The sequence below is a fragment of the Panthera leo genome, chromosome B4 (genome assembly GCF_018350215.1).
Source record: "Panthera leo isolate Ple1 chromosome B4, P.leo_Ple1_pat1.1, whole genome shotgun sequence".
In the NCBI taxonomy this organism is placed as follows: domain Eukaryota; kingdom Metazoa; phylum Chordata; class Mammalia; order Carnivora; family Felidae; genus Panthera; species Panthera leo.
Window position 1 is genome coordinate 75,054,461 of NC_056685.1, and position 25,909 is coordinate 75,080,369.

At 39.1% G+C, this 25,909-nt stretch overlaps 1 protein-coding gene across 1 annotated transcript; it reads left to right on the top strand.

The window, feature by feature from the left end:
- CB4H12orf54 (chromosome B4 C12orf54 homolog) lies at window positions 1-24,825 on the top strand. Its single transcript, XM_042948468.1, has 9 exons — window positions 1-21; window positions 820-932; window positions 6,144-6,174; window positions 6,664-6,702; window positions 9,987-10,019; window positions 12,031-12,055; window positions 13,741-13,789; window positions 23,283-23,397; window positions 24,614-24,825. Exons 2-9 carry the CDS (start codon window positions 877-879, stop codon window positions 24,623-24,625), a joined length of 360 nt encoding a protein of 119 aa, XP_042804402.1. The 5' UTR covers window positions 1-21; window positions 820-876; the 3' UTR covers window positions 24,626-24,825.
- The last annotated feature ends 1,084 nt before the right edge of the window (window positions 24,826-25,909 follow it).

A 25,909-nucleotide genomic window follows, 5' to 3' on the forward strand; every position in this document is an offset into this window, starting at 1 on the left:
CAGAGAGTTGAAAAGGGCAAGGTAGATGGGGAGCAGATGAGATGGGATTGTTGTGAAATGGGGTTCAAAGAGGAGAAATTCTAGGGGGAAAGGGGTGGGACAAAGTATGACTTGGGCAGCGGAGCTGGGTAACTTTCTGGGCATAATTGGCCTAGTTCTGACTGGGGTTTGGAGGAGGGGAGGATAAGAGCAGGAAAAGGGGAGGCAACTTTTCAGAGGAGGGTTGAACTCTTGTCTAGGTCACTGCTTTAGCCTTTCAACCCCATGTGTTTTTGACACTATCAACTATGAGGTTTCCCTCTTCCTCCACAAAGCACTTGAAGGCTGGGGCTGCCAGACTTCCAGCCTGCAGTGTTACCCTTAGATGACCATGAAGATTCTGACTGTGGGGTAGAATGGGATAGGGAATTTTCCTATCTTCAGTTCATTACACACTACTTCCTATCCTTGCTTTAAAGTCCATCTTCACCTCAAGGGGACTCTAGCCAGCTTCTTAGCCCCAATCTCAGCCAGCTATTATTTTTTACTCAGGTTCTTTTTTTTTTTTTTTTCACCTACCTTCTCACTGGAACTTTCTGTTCTTACTTACTGAAAAAGACTTACCCGGGGCTACACTTCCTTCCTCTCACCCTTATCTTTCTTTACACTTATGTGCACGTGCACACACACACACTCACACACACACACACACACACACACACACACACACACACAAAACACAAATGCTTCATGTACTACTGAGACCTCTGTCCTTGTGGGTAAGTGCTTCTCTTCTCACTATACACCTGCCCTCTCCCCCTATCATTTGTGCCTCCCCAGGGCCTAGAGCTATCTCCAACTTCAGCTCCAGAGTCTCTGGTTTCTGTTCAAGGACAAATGGCACAGCATACTTTCCAAGATCAAGAACAAAGGACCTCCATACAGCAGAATAGGTAAATGGGGGTAATGATGATCGTCAAAAGTCTTTAGATTAGATATGCTGCGTGGGAGAAAAACTAGGGTCACCTGTCTACCATCCCCCTTCTGATACACTTACTTCCTGACAGAGGAAGGGGGGGGGGGACTTTCATGTATCCTCTCTTCTCCACCTCCTCAATGTTAGAGACATTAGTAGACCTTTGTCATTTCAATTTAGAGGGTTAGCTTCAATCTGAAATCCCTCTAGGAGTTAGTTGAGTATACAACGTAGGGACATTTATCCCAGGGTAAACGTTTGTTAAGAAGTCCTTATGTGATCTACAGTTTAAATCAAGGCCAGCCATCCAAAACCATGCTTCCCTTGGACTAGGGTGGAGAGGAGGGCCAGAATCCGCTGTTTGCTCAGAAGAAAGGAGGCTTGCTATGAACTTATGGGTCAAGAAAGCTTCAGAAAGGAATTAGGACTTGGCTTGAGCTTTTGAAGTATGCAGATGTTTTGACTTAAGAGTTGGCAGGAAGTCAGGAAGAAAGAGAAAGTGTCTTCAAGGTTACCTATCTCTAAAGTGCTCAGAATGGTCAATTGGACCTCAAGTCTGAGAGCCAGTGAGGAATTGAGAAGCCTGAAACTTGTAGGAAGATGAAAATCTGTTCCAAGAGTATAAAGTCTCTTGAAGACAGCTGCAGGACTATGAGGAGAAATAGTGAGTAGATATTGGAGTCTCTGCGAGTTCTATATGAGAAAGCATAAAAACCACACCAGAGATGTCTGCTGACAGATAGGTGTTCTGACGGTAGAAGCAAGCAAGACACTGAAAAATAGTGATAACAATATTTAAAATGAACTTTACAGTTACAAAGGCTTTTATATAATCTAACCCAAACTCAGTAAGGTAAAGATCATTTCTCCTACTTTTTTTACATGCGGAAATAAATTTATACAAAGAGACTTGACAAAAGTCCAAGAACTAGAACACAATGAAGCTGGAATTCAGACAAACTCTTCTTTCTCTAAACTCCAAATTCTTCCTACTGCAGTGTAATTAGGCTTTCAATAACTCAGTATAAAACAAGGAGGACATGGGGCGCCTGGGTGGCTCAGTCGGTTAAGCGGCCGACTTTGGCTCAGGTCATGATCTCGCAGTCCGTGAGTTCGAGCCCCGCGTCGGGCTCTGTGCTGACAGCTCAGAGCCTGGAGCCTGTTTCAGATTCTGTGTCTCCCTCTCTCTGACCCTCCCCCATTCATGCTCTGTCTCTGTCTCAAAAATAAATAAATTAATTAATTAATTAATTAATAAAAAAAAACAAGGAGGACATAATATATGCTCTCTTAGAGAAGTCATAACAAAGAATATATTCAAACTGACTGAGTGGGAATTAGCTTTTTTTATTACTATTATTTAGCATGACAGAGCTTCAGTTTGCTGTACAGTAAAATGCTTCCCCCACCCAGCAGCCCTGTTTGAGGATAAAAAACGTGCATCAAAGCACCCACCTCAGTGCCTGGTTCATGGAGGCTCAATCTTCTTCAGCCCCAACTTCCAAGAATAAATTGCTAAAATTCTACCATGACTGCATCTTTTCTCTCTCCTCTTTCTCCCTTGTTGCCCTCCTTTCTCTTTCTCTTTCCCTCTATCTCTCTCTCTTTAGATAGATAGGTAGATAGATGGATATTGTTTTAATTTATTTAGCCATTGTTTATTAAATAATTTAATCAATTTGTGCTTATCCATTGATCATTACATAGCAATAATTATTTACTATTGCCATTTTGTTGTATCCTGAACATATTGTAATTCCATTGCTTCTCTCCTCTTGCTATCTTTGTGATTTGTTGAATCTTTCTTTTAGAACAAAATAAGCTGTTTAGTTAGGATTATATTTTCAGAAATTGCAAATAAAATTGTAACATTTATAACAGGAATATATATGAATACACACACACACACACAGACAAAGTGTAATTCATTCAGTGGAGACAAGAATGTTCATTTTTAGAAGAAGTTCATTTTAGCCTAATCAATAAGTATAATGGCAAGTACAATCACCTACAATACATAACAACAACAACAACAAAAACATTTTACTAAACCTGTCAACAAATTCCGTGAAAAATGTTCAATAAAAAGAAGTTGCCTAAAATGACCCATAAGTAAACAAACCTAAAACTAATAGGACTAATATTCACTGTCAAATAACCAAAGGCCCTTTCTGCTTCCATATATCCTGTAAGAACGATGAATTGTGAAAGAAAATCAAAGTTTGGAATTTCAATAAAATGTCATTTAAAAACTTTACAAAAATGGCTCTTCTATATTAATAAGAAAATAAACTAGGTGTACAATCCCCATTACTACGTTAACAAAACTAGGAAATGACTGGGAATGAATTGTTGAATTTTTCTAGTGATATGCTTTGATTCCTTTCTCTTTATCTTTTGTGTATGTACTAGAGATTTCTTCTTTGTGGTTACAAGGAGGTTTACATCTCCTTGATGTTATAAAACATCTTATATAGTATAAGTTCATTTCAAGCTGATAAATTTGATTGCATACAAAAACTACATTTTACCCCTCCCCTATGTTTTATATTATTGTTGATATTTACATCTTTTTTTTTTTTAAGATTTTAAGTAATCTGTGCATCCCACGTGGGGCTCGAACTCACAACCTGAAAACAAAGAGCCGCATGCTCTACTGACTGAGCCAGCCAGGCACCCCAATATTCACATCTTTTCATAATGTGCATCCATTAACAAATTATTGTATCTAGAGTTATTCTTAATACTCTCGGGTTTTAAGGTTTATACTAGCATTAAAAATGATTTAAGCACCAACATTACAGTATTGAAGTATTCTGAATTAGACTATATACTTACCTTTTCCAGCAAGATTCTACTGTTTAACATCCTCTCATTTCAATTTGAAGAACTCCCTTTAGCATTTATTTTTTTTAATTTTTGTTTTTACATTTATTTATTTTTGAGAGACAGAGCACAAGTAGGGGAGGGGCAGAGAGAGAAAGAGACACAGAATCCCAAGCAGGCTCTAGGCTCTGAGCTGTCAGCACAGAGCCCAACATGGGGTTTGAACCCACAAACTGTGAAATCATGACCTGAGCCAAAGTCAGACGTTTAACCGACTGAGCCACCCAGGTGCCCCTAGCATTTACTGTACACCAAGTCTAGTGGTGATGAACTTGCTTAGCTTGTTTGTCTGGGAAAGTCTTTGTCTCTCATTTATTTCTGAAGGATAGCTTTGCCAGGTAAAGTATTCTTGGTTAGCAGTTTTTTTCTTTTGATACTTTGGTGTGGGATGCCTGGGTGGCTCAATTGGTTAAGCATCTGTCTCTTGATCTCAACTCAGGTTGTGATCTCATGGTTTGTGAGATAGAGCCCCACTTCAGGCTCTGTGCTGACAGTGCAGGGCCTACTTGGGATTCTCTCTCTCCCTCTCTCTCTGCCCCTCCCTTGCTCTCTCTCAAAATAAATAAAGAAACTTAAAAAAAAAATACTTTGGCTATTTCATCCTACTACCTTTGGCCTGCAAGGTGTCTGCCACGAAGTCTGCTAATAGTCTTCTGGAAGTTCCTTTGTATGTGGCAATTCACTTTTTCTTGCTGCTTTCCAAATTCTCTTTGTATTTGACTTTAGACAATTTGACTATAATGTCTCAGTGAAGATTTTTCAATGTTCAGCCTTTCTGAGATTTTTGAGTATCCTGAATCAGGATGTTTATTTCCCTTCCTAAATTTGGGGATTTTTCTGGCATTATTGTTAAATAAGCTTTCTGCCCCCTTTCTCTTTCCGTTCCTTCTCTCAAAATGTCATTGTGTCATTTGATGGTATCCCATAAGTTACACAAGGTTTCTTCCCTCTTTTGCATTCTTTTTTCTTTTTGTTCCCCTGCTTGAGTCTGCTGTTGAAGTTCTCCATAGAATTCTTCAGTGCAGTCATTGTATTCTTCAGCTCCAGAAAGTGTTTGGTTCTTTTTTTTTTTTATGGTTTTTACCTCTTTGTTGAACTTTTCCTTTTGTTTATGTATTGCTTTCCTGATTTCCACTAATTGTCTGTGATCTCTTGTAGCTCACTGAGCTTCTTTAATATGATTATTTTGAATAGTTTTCAGACAATTCCTATGTTTCCATTTCTTTGGTGCCTGCCACTGGAGCTTTGTTCTTTTAGTAACACTCTTCCTTGATTCTTCATGTTCCTTGAGTTCTTCCATTGCTGTCTTGGCATTTGAAGAAGCAGTCCCCACTGCCAATCTTTACTGACTGGTTTCAAGAGTGAAAGACCTTCACCAATAGCCCAGCTAAAAATGGGGGTGGGGGGTGTCTCTCAGGCCTTTTTTATGGATGCACTACCCTTACCTTCTTGTTCCCTCTTGTGGAAGGTTTAGGATTTTGTCTTCTCTTCCCATAAAGCTAGTCTGGGTACTGAGAGCCTCCTATTTATTTTCCCCAGGATGGTGCCCTGGTGCATTCCAAGATTGTATGTCTTCTCTCATTCCTACATTATTGAGCCAGCTGCTGACATCTACATACTGTAAAATGCTTGCACTTGCCATCTGCAAAGGCCTATGTGCACCATCTTGGGGTGTGTGCAGAGTACTGTGGGCATTTGTCAGCCAATTCCAGGGGTAGGGGGACCTGCAGATAAGGAGTCACATAGAGTTCATGCGTGGTCCTCTTGGTAGAGCCTACAAACCAGCTAGTAGGATCTGCAGCTGGTTTCTGAGATCCATGTGGTGGCCTCTGTGAGTGTCCACTCCTTTTCTTTGTTCCCAGATTCCCTCAAACTATTTAGCTGTGCCAATAACCTCAGTGACCTGGGTGAGGTGAAGCAGAAATTGGCCTCTTATGCAACGTCTCACAAGGCTGGGGAATCAGACTGCTCATTTCACTCTCACTTTTCCCCATGGGAGAAATCACAGGCTAAGAGTGTTTCTTTTGACACTGAGTTATGCTGCCCTTGGGGAAGGGTGACATAGGTAAAGTGAAACTGTTTTTCTTAACCTCTTTAATGCATCTACTTATGGATATTTTGCTCCTGCAAGGTGCTGGAATCTCTCCACTAGACTCCTGGTTTCCCACAGAGGTTTTCCCATTCATGGTGGTTGTCAAAATTGATGTTTCTGTGGTGGGTATGAGGACTGGAATCTCCTTTTCTGCCCTCTTGCTGACATCACCTACCCAGTGCCTCATCAGATTTATATCATTCTTTCCAGAAAATCCACTGATGACACCACGCAACCAAAGGTAGGTAAGACTTCCAAATAGACTGGTTCCTTTCGGGTTTCTCATTCCTGGGGAAAATGGAGAAGGGACTGTAGCTAGGAGACAGGAATGCTGCCTAGTAAGGACCATATCTTGGAGGACTTGGGCATTATAGTTCAGAGTGCTCTTGACCAGCTGGTGGATCACTGTCTACCAAGACTAGGTAATACCTTCAATGCTACTACTACACTAGATAACTCCAGGGGCTATGTGGATGTTCATAAGGGAAAAATATGAGACTATTTATACCTGTCACCCACCAGATAGATCAAGAGATGACACAGGAGATATGGCCTGAAAATGACTCAGTAGGGCTGAAGGAGACTTTGAGATGTCTGAAAAAATAGGGTGACTTCAAGTGTCCATCTCAATTCCAAAAAAATATCTTGTATTATATCAGTTTCAGGGTGTGTCTTCTGATTCTGGGAGGATTAGGGTAATATTCCCAAGATATGTCTCTTATTTCAACAGGAAATACAGCTAACAATAACTGAAGCCCTCTGGGACCAAGTAAGTACAAAGGGGTCATCTTCGACAGCATTGTGAGAGGCAGGAGAAGGGACAGAAGACTTAAGAAAGGAGCAAACTTCTTTCTTTCCCCTTGAGTAATTACTGATTGATAGTGAAGGATTCCCATGCTCTCTTCCATCTTGTTCTATTACCCATCCAGTCCTAAATCCTCAGAGACTCCTCATGTTTGTGCACTTCAGCACTCTTCTAGAGATCCACCTGTCCATTAGATAATCCCAGCCTTTTAATGACTGCAAAATGAATAATTTAAATCTCATCCACGAGCAAGAACCTTAGGGGAAGTATTGAGAAAGCCATATACTTTAAATCTCGGATGAGAAGAAGGCAAAGTTACCATTTTGTTAGGAAAATTAAAGATCTTAACTCCATTTATGATCCAAAAGAAAGTTATTTTATCTTTGGAGCTACTCAACTTGTCCAATAACTACTTGACTGTGGCCCTTGATTCCTATATCATAAAATGTTTTCTGAAAGATTTGGCCCCTCCAGAATAAGTTAGCTCCAAAATAACTGGAGAGTGTGATGCTAAGTGAAATAAGCCATACAGAGAAAGACAGATACCATATGGTTTCACTCTTATGTGGATCCTGAGAAACGTAACAGAAACCCATGGGGGAGGGGAAGGAAAAAAAAAAAAAAAGAGGTTAGAGTGGGAGAGAGCCAAAGCATAAGAGACTCTTAAAAACCGAGAACAAACTGAGGGTTGATGGGGGGTGGGAGGGAGGGCAGGGTGGGTGATGGGTATTGAGGAGGGCACCTTTTGGGATGAGCACTGGGTGTTGTATGGAAACCAATTTGACAGTAAATTTCATATATTAAAAAAAAAAAAGAAAGAAAAAAATATATAAAAATATATTCAAAGACAAAAAAAAAAAAAAGTTAGCTCCAAAATAAACGTCTCAAAAAATAAATGAATCAACCTGAAGAATAGAAGTATTTAGTTTTATCCATTTGAATGCCAAATTAAGTCCATTAAAAAAATACTAAGTTTCCTATAATTGCTAGTGAGTTTCAGAGAGTAACATGCCAAGTGATCCCATTGCTTCTAAAGGTCTTGTCTGGAACATGATTGGGGTTTTGTCATTAGCACAGAGGAGGATTATTTTTTCCCATTGGCTATGGCTGGCAGGTCTATATCAAGACATTAAAAGACATTAAAATTAGATTGTCATTCAGATACAATTTCAATATTTGGGATGCCATTCTCCTCTGCATTATTTATAATAGGAAATTGCGTTATTACTAATGCATTTCTAGCTGTTGTGAATTTCTTTAGAGTATTTTAATAAAGATTTTGGAGAAGCACAAATGCCAGATTCATCCTGTGGGATCAGAGGCTGCTAATAAAAATGTTTTAATGCTCCAAACTGTCCTACACATTCCCAAATTTATTGACAGTAGTTTAAACGGGAATAATGGCTAATAGTAGAAAACCATGCTGAAGCTTTCCTGCTCTTTATTAGATTTGAGAGATTCAGACCCGCTTTTTGTTGATGACTTCTAAAGTGTTGAGAAGTAAATGAATAGAAGTCTGTACTTTGGATAGGAACATGAATTGCCATTTTTGTGGTTAGGAAAAGAATGGTCAGGAAAACCATTTAAGTTGATTTAAAGAAATCCAGTCAAAAAATGTCTTCCTTTGTTAAATCAAATGTTCTATAATAATGAAATTGTTGAATCCAATTAAGAGTGTGTTTTGGAATTTGACAACTATGAGTTGAAAACAAAAATAGGCCCATTAGGTCACCAATCTGAATTTGTTGCCTTCAGTCTTCTAATGAAGCAATGCGATGAGTGGTTAGTCTCAGAATCTACATTATTAAGTCTTGCTTTCTGAAACTGCTTTACAATAAACATGAATTTAATGAATTTGAAAGTAGCTTCTTTTAATTCTATAAAAACTGATGCCTTTTCCATTTTCACGAAATGTCCTTGGTTTTCCAGCTATATGAAAACAACAAGGTGGCCAATTCTCAAACATGAAAATGCCAGGTTTCACTTTATATTTCAATGGCCTATCAGTGCAGAAGCTAAGTATTCCCACAAGGCAGCCAGAGCAAGCTGTTGTGAATTCAAGAACACAGACACTATCTGGAGTTTCTCAGGACTTCCCAAAAATATCAACTACTTCAGCTTCCAAATCTTGACATTCTAGTTGCATATACATTTAAACTGTTAGATAGAGATGGGAATTAGAGGACAATTGATCACTTTGAACTTATATGTTTCCCATACTGAGCCAAGCAGGAAAAGACAATTAAATTAATGACTCTGGATTTTTTATCAAAAAATGAGAAGTCTCGCTAGACTCTCCTGCAAGCTCCCAATGAACAATATTATATGAAATGAGTAATGTGATCAACTTTTTTATTCTCTGTGATTTACAATGACTCTTCCTGTAAGTTTTACAGAAGAAAGTAATCTTCTTAATTTAAAATGGATAGAATAACTAATGTTCTTATAATTATTGTATTAGAAGAGTGAGTTGCTTATGAAAGCCTCAGAAAACCATCCTGTTGAGAACCAATACATAATTGGATACCTATGACATAAAAAAGGATATGATAAAACAAAGAGTGAACAAAGGTAGTAAGCTGGTAACTGGCATAGTCTACCCCACTGACCATCCAGCTTCCATATGCACCTGCAAACACCTGTTGAAACTCCTGAATTTCAACAAAAACAACTCTATATTTCTACCAAACAAGACATAACTATCTATCTCAAAGTCTTCATCCTTCTCCCAAAATGAGGCAACTCAGATTTCTAACAGTCATTCTATCCATCCATGGCTAGGTGTGAGGGTAGGTACATAGTCAGTTTTACAAGAACTGCCAAAGCTTTTTCCAAAGCGAATATACAATTCTACACTCCTTCCAACAATGTAGGAGAGTTCTGACTGCTCTGTATCCTCACCAATATTTGGTGTTGTCCTCCAATACAAATATGTGTTGACTTTAATAGCTATGCTTAGCTTCAGAACAAGGACCAATTAAACAAAGTATAATAGGTTTCACTTATATTCCTCTCACAACTCAGCCCTCTTTAAATAACTTCCTGAATTTCACCCATTTACCATATGGAGAAATGGTGGCCCAGATATATGTAGAGAAGTCAATGGGATCTATTGCTAAAGCTAGGAGGCCATGGTCTCTTGGCATTCACACCCTACAGCCTAATAGCTGGAAGATTCTATATATATAATCCCTTTGTAATAAAGTCTATAACATTAATTTTTTCACAAGTTTTGTGTCTTCTTTCAGGTACTAATGGCTTTTAGGGATATACAAAAAGAGGTGAGATTAAATTTCAATTTTCTAAATTCCCTGGCCACGTCACTTTTCCCTTGCTCCCATGTTTTCCATACCCTACTGTGATGTTGACTCTGATCAAAGTTTAAGTTTCAGTCCTTTATCTAGTGAATTCTCCCTTTAAAGAGCAGCACTGGCTTGTCAGTTCAGGAAGCTAAGGGAAGAAGATGCCTAACAATCCCCTCGTGGAAATATGACAATAGAGAAAATTGTATCTACCAGAACTTCTCTGAGCAAGAATACTCTGTGTAATTATATGAAACACTGATAAGTGACTGAGTTAGGAAGAGTCCCCAAGTGATGTGGTAAATTCCTTATTAGACAAGTATGTCTATTCACTGTAGGGAAGTGCAAATTAGAGGTCAGAGCTAAATGTCTTTGCTAAACAGAAACATTCCTCCTCCTCTGCTCTTCCTCCACATAGATTTCAGTCTTTTTCTATACAAATACTGATCAAACATTTTAAAAATATACTCAAACATGCACTGTCCCCAGCTTGCTCAAGGTGGTGATATATCTGGGTCCTACCAAGCCTGCTGTCCCGCCTTTTTTTTTCTGTCTGTTACAGTGGACAACAATAGGCACTGTCTACACAATTACCTATCAGTAGACTATTTACATAGGTAAACACATAACTTAGGACAGGTACTAATATTATAAAACCAAAGCAAATGGGAAACTTCTACACAGATTCTTAACTTTTGTTCCTCTGAATAAAGACACAGTTTCATTAAAATTAGCATCTAAGTATAATATGAGCTTCCAGGGGTCTCAGAAACAGTAGCTCTCTTTCTAGTTGGCAAGAAGTCATGTATAAATTGATTGAGAAAGCACTGAAAATAAACCTCTTCTAAATCACTATCTTCGCCTTAGAACTGAGCCCCTTCTACGGTCCCAGGAAGCTATGTCATTGTATCCTGCTGCTATGTCCAGGACTTACTCTAGGGAAAATTAGAGCAGTCTTTGCCTCCACCTGGCTGCAAGTAAAAGGCGGCACCAGGTAGAGATAAGAAACTTGATATTTTCACCCAAGTTTTGCCTTAGGGTCAGGGTGCCTCTACCCTCCCCAGAACTTTAGTCCCCTTAGGCCTGAGTCTCCTCCAGATAACACTTGAATTAGTAAGAGGAGAAGCCTATCTATAAGTGAGACTTGTGTGTGTTGATTTCCATCCTCACAAGGCTTATATATTAAGTTAAAAGTCCCCTCTGATGTCCTCTATGCTGAAGCTCTCTTCTAGCGCTTCTTCATGGGATCCACCAGATAAATCCCTGTCTTCATAAATTCCCCCAGGCTGATACAGGCAAACATACTCCTTACTTACAGACTTATTAAGAAAAATTTGTATACTTAAATACTGAGAGAAGAATGTCAAACAAAAGATAGCAGAGAGGTAGAATTAGAATGTACTTTCTTTTTGATTAGGCAAACCTTAGGTTCTAAACGATGCTTAGAGCATCGTTAGGTAGAAAGATGATCTACCAGGCCCCTGTTTGCTCAGGGGTCCCAAAGTGTATCAGCAGCAGCTGTTCACTCTAGGGTGGGTAAAAAGGATTTTTTTTTAAGGTCCTTCATAGATATTTAATAGTTCTCCTCAGAGAACCACTGGAGATGCAGAGAGGAGGGGAAAAGGGGGCCAGAAAAGGGAGAGCAAAAAAAACATAAAAAAGTAAAAGAGAGTAATGAATTGTGTGTCTCCCACCCCTAAAGAGGCCACATCTTGTCCTATTTATTTATTCATCATTCAACAAACATTTATTGAGCATATGCTGTATGCAGGGCATTATGTTAAGTGGTTTGGCGTGAGGGATATAAAAACAACACAAAATTCTGCTTTCAGGAAACTCAGAATTTAATTCCAATCCCTAAAAGCCCCTATTTTCCACATAGACATTCCTACAGTTGACCAAGTAAGTGTACAGCTGGTACACTGAAGTTTCAGAGGAGATGGATGGCCTCTAAGTCTCTGACTCTCTCTGAATTCTCATTATCTTTCAGCTGCAGGAAGATGCTCGGATTCGAGGTAAAAAAGCAGTATTTCAAGGTTTGGATAAGCCAAGAGTGGTGGGAGGGAACAAGAGGGAGTTCAACCCAAAGTCTCATCTTTCCTTTGGGTAAGAGCTGGAGTCGAGATCCTCCTTTCTTTTCCCCCTTCAGCCAAGTGAACATGGACTTTCCTTGAACTTGCAGGAGCACTGCTAGTCTCTCCTCTGTCCAGCCCAATTACCGAGATGGGCACAGAGGGATCCTTTTCTCCCGTGGGATGACTGCTGAGGACCTGAGGATACTCTCAACCCTCAGTGAGACCTACCTCTTTTCAGCAGAGGAGGGGCAGCAAGCATAGAAGTCTGCTGTATGGACTTACTAGGGCTGGCATAGGGCTTAAATAGTGGGGACATCAGAACAGAATGCTTATTCATGGTGGTCAAATTTTAGTTCTAAACTACAGTCCTATGCCCAGAAGAAAATTTTAGTGTTACAGGAAAATATTCAAAACACCCAGAAGCCTAGAATTATAGCATAAAAGCCATATCTGGAGTTCCATCCTTCACCCATCCAAGAAGAAATTTATAAATCAGGGCTTTTCAAACTTTTGCATGTATACAAATCACCTGTATACCTTGTTAAAAAGCAGATTCTTATTCAGTAGGTCTAGCGTGGGCTTGAGATTCTGTATTTCTAAGAGAGTACCACATGATGCCAAAACTGCTGACTCGTGAACCAGACTTTGAGTATCAAGGATATAAATAACTGGGCCCAGTGAAATATCCTCCAACGTCAGAATGAAGTAAGATTTATTTCAGGGGTTTACAAGTCCCATCACTTCAAATATGGGTGGAGTAATCACAGGGAGGAGCAAATCAAAAGGAGATTCTGACTAGCCTAGGGGACTTTCTGAAAATTAAAACTACTCTATGCTTTTCTAGACCCTCCCCAAAACAGAGCTCATTAACAGTCCGAAACTTCTTGAGAATCTTTAAATATAACAAGTCCAGAAAGAATTGCTCTGATCTTTCCCCAAGCCTGGTCAATCACCTCCATTCCAGAATGATAAGGAAATAGGGCCAGGCAGAATCCATCGTGAGATATAGAGGAAAGTTCTTGGCTGCCAATTCCCTAAGGGTCAACAGGTCAAAAGTGCCAAGTTTACCTCAGCTTAAAGGATACTCTCCTTTATCCAAGAAAGGCTGATTTTCAAAGAGGTCACTGCAGGACTCTGGGAATACCCACCTGATGACCTAGGATGTAACTGCTGCTGTTGTTAGTTTTCCTAAAAGGTGAGGGAGAGCAGGAGGGGGTGGGGGTAGGGAGGAGAGACTCAGAATAGGATGAGGAGAATTAAAGTCTCATTGTATCCATTTTCCATACAAAAAAAAGTAGATAAGAAGTGAGAAATCAAGGACCTGCTCTAGTGGCAGTGCCCAGGGACTGAGACATTTGGCTAACTCCTAATGCCCAGCACTGCTTAAACACAGAATCATGGTGGCCATGATTTGCTCTGCTTTGCAAATGACCATATGTCTGGTGCAAGCAACCAGGATGGCTGGTGCCATAATCTGCATCTGCCTCTCTTTAGTTTCCCCATAAGTTCCAACCTCTCCTTCTTTGGCTATACTCCAAACTAAGGATGTGAGCAGGGCTCAGGGCCCTTAGGGAGACATTTCTAGATCCTTATAACAAAATGACTCCTTTGTGTGTCCACCTCAGGGATGAGCAACTGCTCCATGATACCCAGGTCATTTGCATTTGGGACTGGGTAAGTAGCCCTCTTTTGATAATCCCCAATGGAAATGGTATCCACCCAGATATGGGTATAATGGCTAGGAATATAGCTGGCTCTGAGCCTTGAACTTTCAGATGCCTGTATTTCCAATATACATCTCTTCTAAGGGGGGAGGAAGTGGCCCCCCACCACTCAACTAATGGTTAACTACAGAACCAGGGGTTCTTCCTCCATCCTCATCCCCATCAGAAATCCCTGTAATCTCAGGATCAGTCCTGGACCTCACCATAATAGAAACGGGGAGATTCTCATCATTCAATTGAGGGAGTAAGGGAACATCAAAAGAATGTCAGATAAGAAAATAGAGTCATGAGAAAAGAATAAAAAATTATGGAGGTACAAGAAAGACTTAGAAGAAGAAAATTAAATTAATAAAAGTTTGAAAGTCCAATGCCCTAACATGGGGAGATGTCAATTTCTTTTCCAAAAGAAAAATACCAGGATTGCTCAGCTGGGAAGACGGCAGGGTAGGAGGACTCTAAGCTCACCTCATCCTATGGATACAAATAGATAACACTCACGTTAGTATAAATAACCAGAAAATGATCCAAAGCCTGACAGAACAAACTCCACAACTAAAGGTAGAGAAGAGGCCACATCAGGGCATGCAGGAAGGGTAAAACATGGTTTGAGAGTGAAACAGACCATGGCTATCCAGGTAGGGAGAGAGCTGGTAGTGCAGAGAAGGGCAAAAACCAGACTTTCACACCAGAGAGCCTAAGAATGGGGAGGACAAATCCCCATAACATTTGCCTTTGAAAGCAAGAGGAGCTGAATTTCATGAGTTCTTACAACCAGCAGGACTTAAAGCCTGGAATTTTAAAAATCAGCCAACTCAGGTCTGGCACAGCCCAGAGGGCATTAGGAAGCTGAGTCCCTAAAAAGATAGTACAGCAAACAACCTGTGCAGATACAGCATAGAACCAGCAGTGTGAAAAATGCCAGGGCAGAAGAGAGAGAGTGATTTACTCATCTCAGAGCATGGCCTGGAGAGACAGAGAAAACAGAGAGACCCCTCCAGAAGCAAAAGAGCTGGCAGGCACCATTTCCCTCCTCAATACAACAGCATAAACAACGGCCACCTGTAGGAACCAGCATGGGTCAATACTCATTACCTAATTTGTTTGCACCAAGTCTCCCACCTACTTCACTTCAGCAGATCCACTCTTCCCAGTCCCACTCCCATTGGTCCCGTAGCTCCAGGCCTCCTTCCCCAGAAGAACAGCACAGAATATCTCCCAACCTACACATTTTGAGGGACCTCAGTTCCATCGACAAGGCAGATCTCATTTCACAAGCATTTCACCACACATGTTAAAACGCACCCCACCCCCCACCACCCTGCTGGGGACCAAACATTGCCCACAGTAGGCAAAGAGAGCCTCTGCAGACAACCGGACTGAAGTAAAAAGAGGCCAAGACTTAACAGCAGAGCAAATGCAACACACATAGGAGACATTCCCTGAAATTCCAGGCCCTGAGGAACAGGGGACACTGCACTGCAGAGTTCTACAGGACCTCTTCTTCATACAGCTACTATTAAGAGCAAGAGGTAGCTGACTTCTCTAACACACAGTAACAGGCACAGAGAGTTAGACAAAAGGAAGAGACAGAGAAACATGTCCCACATGAATGAACAGGACCAAACCACAGCAAAAGACTTAGGGGAAACAGATATAAGTAATAGGACTGATAGAGAATTTAAAGTAATGATCATGAATATACTCACTGGACTTGAGAAAAAAGTACACAACATCAGTGAGACCCTTAACACAGAGATAAAAAAAAAAGAACCAATCAGAGATCCAGAACATAATAAATGAAATTAAAAATACACTTGAGAGAATAAATAGCATACTAGATGAAGAAGAGGAACAAATTAATGACCTGGAAGACAGAGCAATGGAAAGTAACCTAGTTGAGCATAGCAGAAGAAAGTTATGCAAAATGAGAATAGTCTCAGAGAACTCAGAGACTCCATCAAGCATAATAACATTTAGATTAGAGGGATCTCAGAAAAAGGGCAGAAAAATTTTTTTAAAATAACAGGTGAAAAGCAAAAATGAATTACTGGGACCTTATGAAGATAAAAAGCTTCTGCACAGCAAAGGAAACAACCAACAAAACTAAAAGGCAACCAACGGAATGGGAAAAGATATTTGCAAATGACATATCGGACAAAGGGCTAGTATCCAAAATCTACAAAGAGCTCACCAAACTCCACACCCGAAAAACAAATAATCCAGTGAAGAAATGGGAAGAAAACATGAATAGACACTTCTCTAAAGAAGACATCCGGATGGCCAACAGGCATATGAAAAGACGCTCAACGTCACTCCTCATCAGGGAAATACAAATCAAAACCACACTCAGATATCACCTCACGCCAGTCAGAGTGGCCAAAATGAACAAATCAGGAGACTATAGACGCTGGCGAGGATGTGGAGAAACGGGAACCCTCTTGCACTGTTGGTGGGAATGCAAATTGGTGCAGCCACTCTGGAACGCAGTGTGGAGGTTCCTCAGAAAATTAAAAATAGACCTACCCTATGACCCAGCAATAGCACTGCTAGGAATTTACCCAAGGGATACAGGAGTACTGATGCATAGGGGCACTTGTACCCCAATGTTTATAGCAGCACTCTCAACAATAGCCAAATTATGGAAAGAGCCTAAATGTCCATCCACTGATGAATGGATAAAGAAATTGTGGTTTATATACACAATGGAATACTACGTGGCAATGAGAAAGAACGAAATATGGCACTTTGTAGCAACATGGATGGAACTGGAGAGTGTGGTGCTAAGTGAAATAAGCCATACAATGAGAAAGACAGATACCATATGTTTTCACTCTTATGTGGATCCTGAGAAACTTAACAGAAACCCATGGGGGAGGGGAAGGAAAAAAAAAAAAAAAAAGAGGTTAGAGTGGGAGAGAGCCAAAGCATAAGAGACTCTTAAAAACTGAGAACAAACTGAGGGTTGATGGGGGGTGGGAGGGAGGGAAGGGTGGGTGATGGGTATTGAGGAGGGCACCTTTTGGGATGAGCACTGGGTGTTGTATGGAAACCAATTTGACAATAAATTTCATAAAAAGATAAATATAAATAAATAAATAAATAAATAAATAAACAAATAAAATAACAGGTGAAAATTTCCCTAACCTGGAGAAGGAAACAGATATCCAGATCCAGGAAACACAGAGATCCCCCAAAATATTCAATCCAAAGAGGTCCACACCCAAACAAATAGTAATTAAATGATAAAAGGTAGTTATAAAGAAAAAAATATAAGCAACAAGACAAAAGAAGACAGTTACATATAAGGAAAACCCCATAAGGCTATAAGCAGATTTTTCAGCAGATACCTTGTAAGTCAGAAGGGAGTGGTATGATCTATTCAAAGTGCTGGAAGGGAAAAATTTGCAGCCAAGAATAGTTTATCCAGCAAGGCTATCATTCAGAATAGAAAGAGAGATAAAGAGTTTCTCAGACAAACAAAAACTAAAGGAGTTCATGACCACTAAACCAGCCCTATGATAAATATTAAAGGGGGCTCTTTGAGTGGAAAAGGAAGACCATAAGTGAGAGTATGAAAAGTAAAAAACACAAAAGCAGTGAAATATGTATTTCTGTAAAAATCAGTCAAGGGATTCATTAAAAAAAAAAAAAAAAGAATGTAAAACATGACATATACCTAAAACATGGCAGTGGGGAAGAGTTAGAAAGATTTCAAACTTAAGCAAGAATCAGTTTAATATAGACTGCTATATGCAGAAGATGTTATATACAAACCTACTGGTAACCACAAATCAAAAACCAGTAATAGGTAAGCAAAGAATAAAGAGAAAGGAATCTAAGTATATCACTAAAGAAAGTCAACAAACCATGAAAAAAGCAAGAGAAGGAGGATCAGAGTAAATCTATAGAAACAACCAAAAAACAAGTAACAAAATGGCCACAAGTACATATCTTCAATAATTACATTGAATGTAAATAGACTAAAGGCTCCAATCAAAAGACATATAGTGACAGAGTAGATAAAAAAAAAAAAGACCCATCTATATGCTACCTACAAGAGACTCATTTCAGACCAAAAGACACCTGCAGATTGAAAATCATTTATTATACAAATGGAAGTGAAAAGAAAGCTTGGGTAGAAATACTTATACTGGAAAAACCAGATTTTAAAACAAAAACTGTAATATGAGACAAAGAAAGACACTATATAATAAAAAGGGGAGAATCTAACAAGAAGATACAACAATTATAATATTTATGCACCCCACATGAAAGCACCCAAATACATAAAACAGTTAATAACAAACATAAAGGGAAATAATCAATAGTAATACAATAATAATAGGGGACTTTAACACCCCACTTACACTGATGGACAGATCATCCAAACAGAACAGCAACAAAAAAAACAGTGGCCTTGAACGACACACTGGACCAGATAAATTTAACAGACACATTGAGAACATTTCTTCTGAAAACAGCAGAATATGCATTCTTTTCAAGTTCATACAGAACATTCTCCAGAACACATCACATATTAGGCCACAAAACAAGTCTCAACAAATTCAAAATGATCAAAGTCATACCATGCATCTTTTCTGATCACAATGCTAAGAAACTAGAAATAAACCACAAGAAAAAATCTGGAAGGACTACAAAAACATGTACATTAAACAACATGCTACTAAATAATGAATGAGTTAACCAAGAAATCAAGAATAAATGCAAAAGTAAATAGAAACAAATGAAAATGAAGACACAACAGTCCAAAACCTCTGGGATGCAGCAGAAGTGGTTCAAAAGAGGGAAGTTTACAGCAGTACAGGTCTACCTCAAGAAGCAAGAAAAATCACAAATAAACAACCTAACCTTACACCTAAAGGAGCTAGAACAGGAACAACAAGTAAAACCTAGAAACAGCAGAAGGAAAGAAATAATAAAGATCAGAGGAGAAATAAATGAAATAGAAACTAAAAAAAAAAAAAAAAAAAAAAAAATACAACAGATCAATGAAACCCAAGAGCTCATTCTTGGAAAAGATCAACAAAATGGATAAACTTCTAACCAGACTCATCAAAAAAAGAGAGAGGACCCAAGTAAACAAAATCACTAATGAAAGAGGAGAAATAACAGCCAACACCACAGAAATACAAAAATTATAACATAATATTATGAAAACCTATATGCCAAGAAATTGGACAACTTAGAAGAAATGGATAAATTCCTAGAAACACATAATGTACCAAAACTAAAGCAGGAAGAAATGCAAAATTTGAACAAATTACCAGCAATGAAATTGAATCAGTAATCAAAAAACTCCCAAAAAAACAAAATTCCAGGAACAGATGGCTTCATGGGTGAATTCTACCAACCATTTAAAGAAGATGTAATACCTATTCTCGAACTATTCCAAAAAAAAAAGAAGACAAAGGAAAACTTCCAAATTCATTCCAAGAAGTCTATTATCACCCTAATACCAAAATCAGATAAAGACACCATGAAAAAAGAAAAATACATGCAAACATCTCTCACAAATATAGATGTAAAAATCCTCAAATTATTAGCAAACTGAATCCAAAACTATATTTTAAAAAATCACACACCATGATCAAGTGGGATTTATTCCCAACATGCAAGGTTGTTTCAATATTCACAAAACCACCAACATGATATGTCACATCATTAAGAAAGGATAAAAATCATATGATTTGACAGATGCAGAAAAAGCAGGTCACAAAGGATAACATCCATTCATGATAAAAAACCCTCAGCAAAACAGGTCTAGAGGGAACATACCTCAACATAATAAAGGCCTCATATGAAAAACCTTCAGGAATATCAACCTAATGGTGATAAAACTGAGAGCTTTTCCCTTAAGGTCTAGAACAAGATAAAAATATCCACTCTTACCACTGATATTCAACATAATATCAGAAGTCCTAGCCACAGCAATTAGACAACATAAAGAAATAAAAGGCATCCAAATTGGTAAGGAAGAAGTAAAGTTCTCATTATTTGTAGATGACATGATACTATACAGAAAGAACCCTAAAGACTCCACCAAAAAAACTAGAATTGATAGCTCAGTAAAGTCGCAGGACATAAAATCAATGTACAGAAATCTGTTGCATTCCTATATACTCATAATGAAGCAGCAGAAAGAGAAATTAAGAAAATCCCATTTACAATGGCACCAAAAATATCTAGGAATAAACTTAACCAAAGAGGCAAAAGACTTGTACTCTGAAAACTATAAAACACTGATGAAAGAAATTCAAAATGACACAAAGTGGAAAGATATTCCATGCTAATGTATTGGAAGAATGAATATTATTAAAATGTCTATACTACCCCAAGCAATCTACACATTTAATGCAATGCCTATCAAAATGCCAACAGCATTTTTCACAGAAATAGAACAATCCTAAAATGTGCATGGAACCACAAAAGACTCCAACTAGCCAAAGCAATCTGGAAAAAGAAAAGCTGGAAGCATCACAATTCCAGACTTTTAAGTTATATTACAAAGATGCAGTAATCAAAATAGCATGGTACTGACACAAAAATAGACACATATCAATAAAAGAGAATAGAAGCCCCAGAAATAAACCCACAATTATACGGGCAATTAATCTTCAACAAAGGAGGAATGAATATACATGGGAAAAAAATCTCTTCAACAAATGGTGTTAGGAAAACTGGACAGCTACAATGCAAAAGAATGAAACTGGACCACTTTCTTTCACCCTACACAAAAATAAACTCAAAATGAATTAAAGACCTAAATATGAGACTTGAAACCATAAAAATCCTTGAAGAGAGCAAAGGCAGTAACTTCTCTGACATTGGGCATAGCAACAGTTTTCTAGATATGTCTCCTAAGGCAAGAGAAATAAAAGCAAAAATAAATTATTGGGACTACATCAAAATAAAAAGTTTCTGCAGTGAAGGAAATAATAAAACTAAAAGGCAAGCTATGGAATGGAGAAGATATTTGTAAATGATATATCCAATAAAGGATTAGTATCTAAAATATATAAAGAACTTACACAACTCAACACCAAAAAACAAATAATCCAATTTAAAAATGGGCAGGGGCACCTGGGTGTCTCAGTTAAGCAGCTGACTTCAGCTCAAGTCATGTTCTCGTGGTTCGTGGGTTCAAGCCCCTTGTCGGCTCTGTGCTGACAGCTCGGAGCTTGGAGCCTGCTTCGGATTCTGTGTCTCCCTCTCTCTCTCTCACACTCTCTCTCAGTCTCTCAAGAATAAATAAATGTTAAAAAAATTTTTTTAAATGGGCAGAAGACATGAACAGACATTTCTCCAAAGAAGACATACAGATGGGCATACAGACACATGAAAAGACTCTCAACCTCACTGATCATCAGGGAAATGTCAATCAAAACCACAATGAGGGGTGCCTGGGTGACTCAGTCTGTTAAGCGGCTGACTTCAGCTCAGGTCATGATCTAGCAGTTCACGAGTTCAAGCCTCTCATCAGGCTCTATGGTGATAGCTCAGGAGCCTGCTTCAGATTCTGTTTCTCCCTCTCTCTCTACCCCTCCCCCACTCACACTCTGTCTCTTTCTCTTAAAAACAATTTTTTTCTTTAATTTTTTTAAAAACTACAATAAGATATCACCTCACACCCGTCAGAATGGCTAAAATCAACAACACAAGAAACCACAGGCAAGGATGTGGAGAAAAGGGAACCCTCTTGCACTATTGGTGGGAATGAAAACTGGTACAGCCACTGTGGAAAACAGTATGGAATTTCCTCAAAAAGTTAGAAATATAAGTCCCACGTGATCCAGTGATAACACTACTGGGTATTTACCTAAAAAACAGGAAAATACTAATTCAAAGGTTACATGCATCCCTATGTTTATTGCAACATTATTTACAATAGCCTAACTATAGCAACAGTCCAAGTGTCCACTGACGAATGAATAAAGAAGAGATGGTGTATATATATAGTGGAATATTATTCAGCTATAAAAAAGAATGAAATCTTGCCATTTGCAACACCATGGATGGAGCTAGAAAGTATAATGTTAAGTGAAATAACTCAGAGAAAGACAAATACCATATGATTTCACTCCTATGTACAATTTAAGAAACAAAACAAACAAGCAAAGGAAAGAAAAAGACAAACCAAGAATCAGACTCTTAGCTGTAGAGAACATACTGATGGTTACCAGAGGGGCAGTGGGGGAGGGGGGGGGTGGAAATGGGTGAAACCGGTGATGGGGATTAAAGACTACACTTATCTTGATTAAAAAAAAAAAACAGAAAAGAACATGTTGGCTCAGTTCATTAAGCATCCAACTTTGGCTCACGTCATGGTCTTGTGGTTTGTGAGTTCAAGCCCCTCATCGGGCTCTGTGTCGATTACTCAGAGCCTGGAGCCTGTTTCAGATTCTGTATCTCCCTCTCTCTGCCCCTCCACCCCCAAATAAATAAACATTTAAAAAAAAACATTAAAAATAAATTAAAATAAATTTTTTAAAAAACGGAAAAGAACAAAAAAAGACTAGGGAAAAAAAGATCAGACTACAACACCAGAGATTTAATTTAGACATTAGGAATAACTTTCCAATAATGACAACTAAGAAACAAGAGGACTGGGTGGTCAAGAAAGATGGCAACATCATGTTCTGCAGAGGACTTAAGAGATTCTCTTTTAAAAGTCAGTTTGATATATTTCAGATACAGTCCTTCCTGAACCAGGAAATGAAGGCGAACTCCCTGACCCTGTTTGAACCAAATTTGATCCTTTCTCAGACAGCTGGCTCTAGTGAAATAAAAACCATAAGAGACAGATCATTATACTTTAAATTGATCAGTGCTAAAACCATGAAAGGAGTAACTGACCGGTAATCTCATCTTTACATACATTTTAAGTGTAATTACTGTCAACTTTTATAACGAGAAGCACTTTTGTTTGGTAAAAACCATATTGGACCTATCATTTTACTTAATTTTAATATTCCTCTGAGGCAAGCATGAGGAACTATCCTGACTTTCCTGATGAGGACAAAAGCTCTCATAAGCTATGACACTACATCTCCTAAGACCTAGCAAGGGCTATTCCCTGTGGGCCACATGATCACCAGAGAATTGCAACTCCCAGAGCTAGTGATTCCCATTCCTGGTGGAATGTGATGAGAAAATCCTTCAGGACAGTGAAAACCAGGACAGGGGGGAGGGGTGGATGAGATCACTCTCTGCCATATATTCACAATCACAACCTTGTCTTATTGGGTACAAAAGCATCAGGCCTCCAGATTCTGGGATGACCCTAAATTTGGGAAGCACTGGAGAACAGCCATCCAGGGCGCAGGCCCACAACCTAAGAAGACAGTTCTCTGATCAATCAGCTTGCTACCCTGGACCCTAACCCTACAATCAAGAAAAGAAGGTCTCTCTTCTGCTTCTGCCAGGTTTCACCCACATGGCCTTTCCCCTGAGGTCTCCCCTGCCCATCCTTCTATAGTCAAGAAACCACGCCTCATGGGTCCTCACTCGAACATGAGAGAGCAGCGCCAAACCAAGCAGGTATGCTCCAACCCAAGGGACAAGGAGTTGGGGTGCCTGGGTGGCTCAGTGGGCTAAGTGTCCAACTTCGGCTCAGGTCATGATCTCACAGTTCGTGAGTCCAAGCCCCGTATCAAGCTCTGTGCTGACAGCTCAGAGCCTGGAGCCTGCTTCAGATTCTGCGTCTCCCTCTCTTCCATTTCCCCACTCACTCCTCTCTCTCTCTCTCTCTCAAAAATAAACATTTAAAAAAATTAAAAAATAAAAGGGACAAGGAGTAAGAGAATGGAAGCCTGAGGGCAGGGCCAAGCCATGACTTCTTGGTCTCTTTGAACAATACAAAGAGCCAAAGTATGTCAGGTGTGGATGGTTCCATATAGAGAAAATCATGGAGAAACAAGTATAGGATAAAGAGATAGAAAGGTAGGAGAGCTTAAACACAAACTAAGAAATGTGAGGCCCATTATTCCTTTCTGGAAAGTGCTCCAGAAACTTGCATTACCGTGAGGGCTTAATTCAGACTCAAGAGTTAAACACAGTAGGCCCACAATAGACTCCATTGTCAAGATTTTCATCAATAAAGTACTGGAGTAGGCTGCCCTCAAAGGCACTGCTTGAGTGACAGGTCATTTTCTCAACCTTTTTAAGTTCCCTACTCCCTAGTTTCATCTGACACCTAATATCATATGGAGAAGAAGACTGTCTCAGATGTTCACCTGTGGCATATACAGTGCTAGCCACACTCTCTATATGGTCCGATCTGTGACTTACTGGGAATTCCTCTTAAGACAGAGTCTGAGTGATGGGTGATGAAGAAAAGTGGGCATATCTGCATATGTCTAAGTATAGTAACTGTGTATTTTCTTGAGTAGTCCCCTTTCAAATACTTTATCCCATATTTATCCCCCATAGCAGCAAAATACACAAAATTTTCCAACATTTTGGCAATAAGATTACATCTTTGTGAAAGAACACATACACTGACAAAACCTCAGTCATCATTCAAAACTCAATTTGGTTCAGAAATTAAGGCAGGGAGCTTCCTTTCTCTTCAGTGCCACATGGGCAGCAATGTAAGATAGCAAAGAATGAACACTGCATAGAAAGATGGTATGCAACCAGTGGATCTCCTCCCTTACTTCATGTTAGATATCCTGGGATAGGATCGTGAAGGCAGTGCCACCTGCTTAGTGAACCAAATCTCTTTTATTTCCATTCATGTGACAATGACATCTAGGGCACAGCTTAGGTTGCCTGAAAAAAAGAGAAGTTACTCGGCAGACATCACCTCTGACCCAGAAGAGAAACTGACCCTCATGGACAAAGATACCATGATCTTCGGCCGCACCTGGTAACTTGGAAATTGAATGAGACCCAAGCACATCACAACTGCCAAGCAAAGAAACCAGCAAACAAACAACCAGTAAAATAAATGTGATATAAAAGGCACTCACTTTATCAGTTCTTACTGGGTAGTGGAATATAGTGATCAGATGTCCAAGTTTGGTTCATAGAACAGCACTGTAGATTAGAAGAAAATATGAATTATAAGGTCACAAACCCACTTCGACTTTGAGTTATTCTTTTTTATGGACCTCAGTTTCCTCCCCTGTAAATAATGCAGCATAACTGGAAACTACTGAAGGCTCCTTTCATTTTTAATATCCTATGATCTAGATGGTCTCACAGTCTACAATTCCAACATAGCTATTCTCCAGACTTGAAAAGCCATCTCATCCAAAAATATTTCCTACAAGGAAGGAATATTTAGGATTTTATCAAAGATGGTGGCCTTTGAACACACAAATGCACATATTACATGACAGAAAATGTAGAGTTTTTTTAACTCTTTCCTTCCTAAACAAAATCTAAACAAATGAACATAACGTACTAAAAATTATACAACATAGCACTAACCCAGGACTTAAAATTTGTCATAACATCAGTAAAATAATAAGCAGAACACATTATAGCAACAAAACAAGTATTAAAAAAACATCAGGGCACCTGGGTGGCTCAGTCAGTTAAGCACCTGACTTCCCCTCTAGAAAATAGAGATTCCTCAAAAAATTAAAAATAGGGGTGCCTGGGTGGTTCAGTCAAACACCTGACTCTTGATTTCAGTTCAGGTCATGATCTCATGGTTCATGAGTTTGAGCCCTGAATCAGGCTCTGCACTGACAGTGTGGAGCCTGTCTGAGATTCTCTCTCTCTCTCTCTCTCTCTCTCTCTCTCTGCCCTTTCCCTGGTCATGCTCTCTCTCAAAATAAATAAACGTTTTTAAAAATTAAAAATCAAACTACCCTACAACCCAGCAATTGCACCACTAGATATTTAGCCAAAGGATACAAAAATGCCAATTCAAAGGGGCACATGCACCCCAATGTTTATAGCAGCATTATCAACAATAACCAAATTATGGAAAGAGCCCAAATGTCCATCGACTGATGAATGGATAAAGATGTGGTGTATGTATGTATGTATATATACATACATACACACACACACACACACACACACACACACACACACA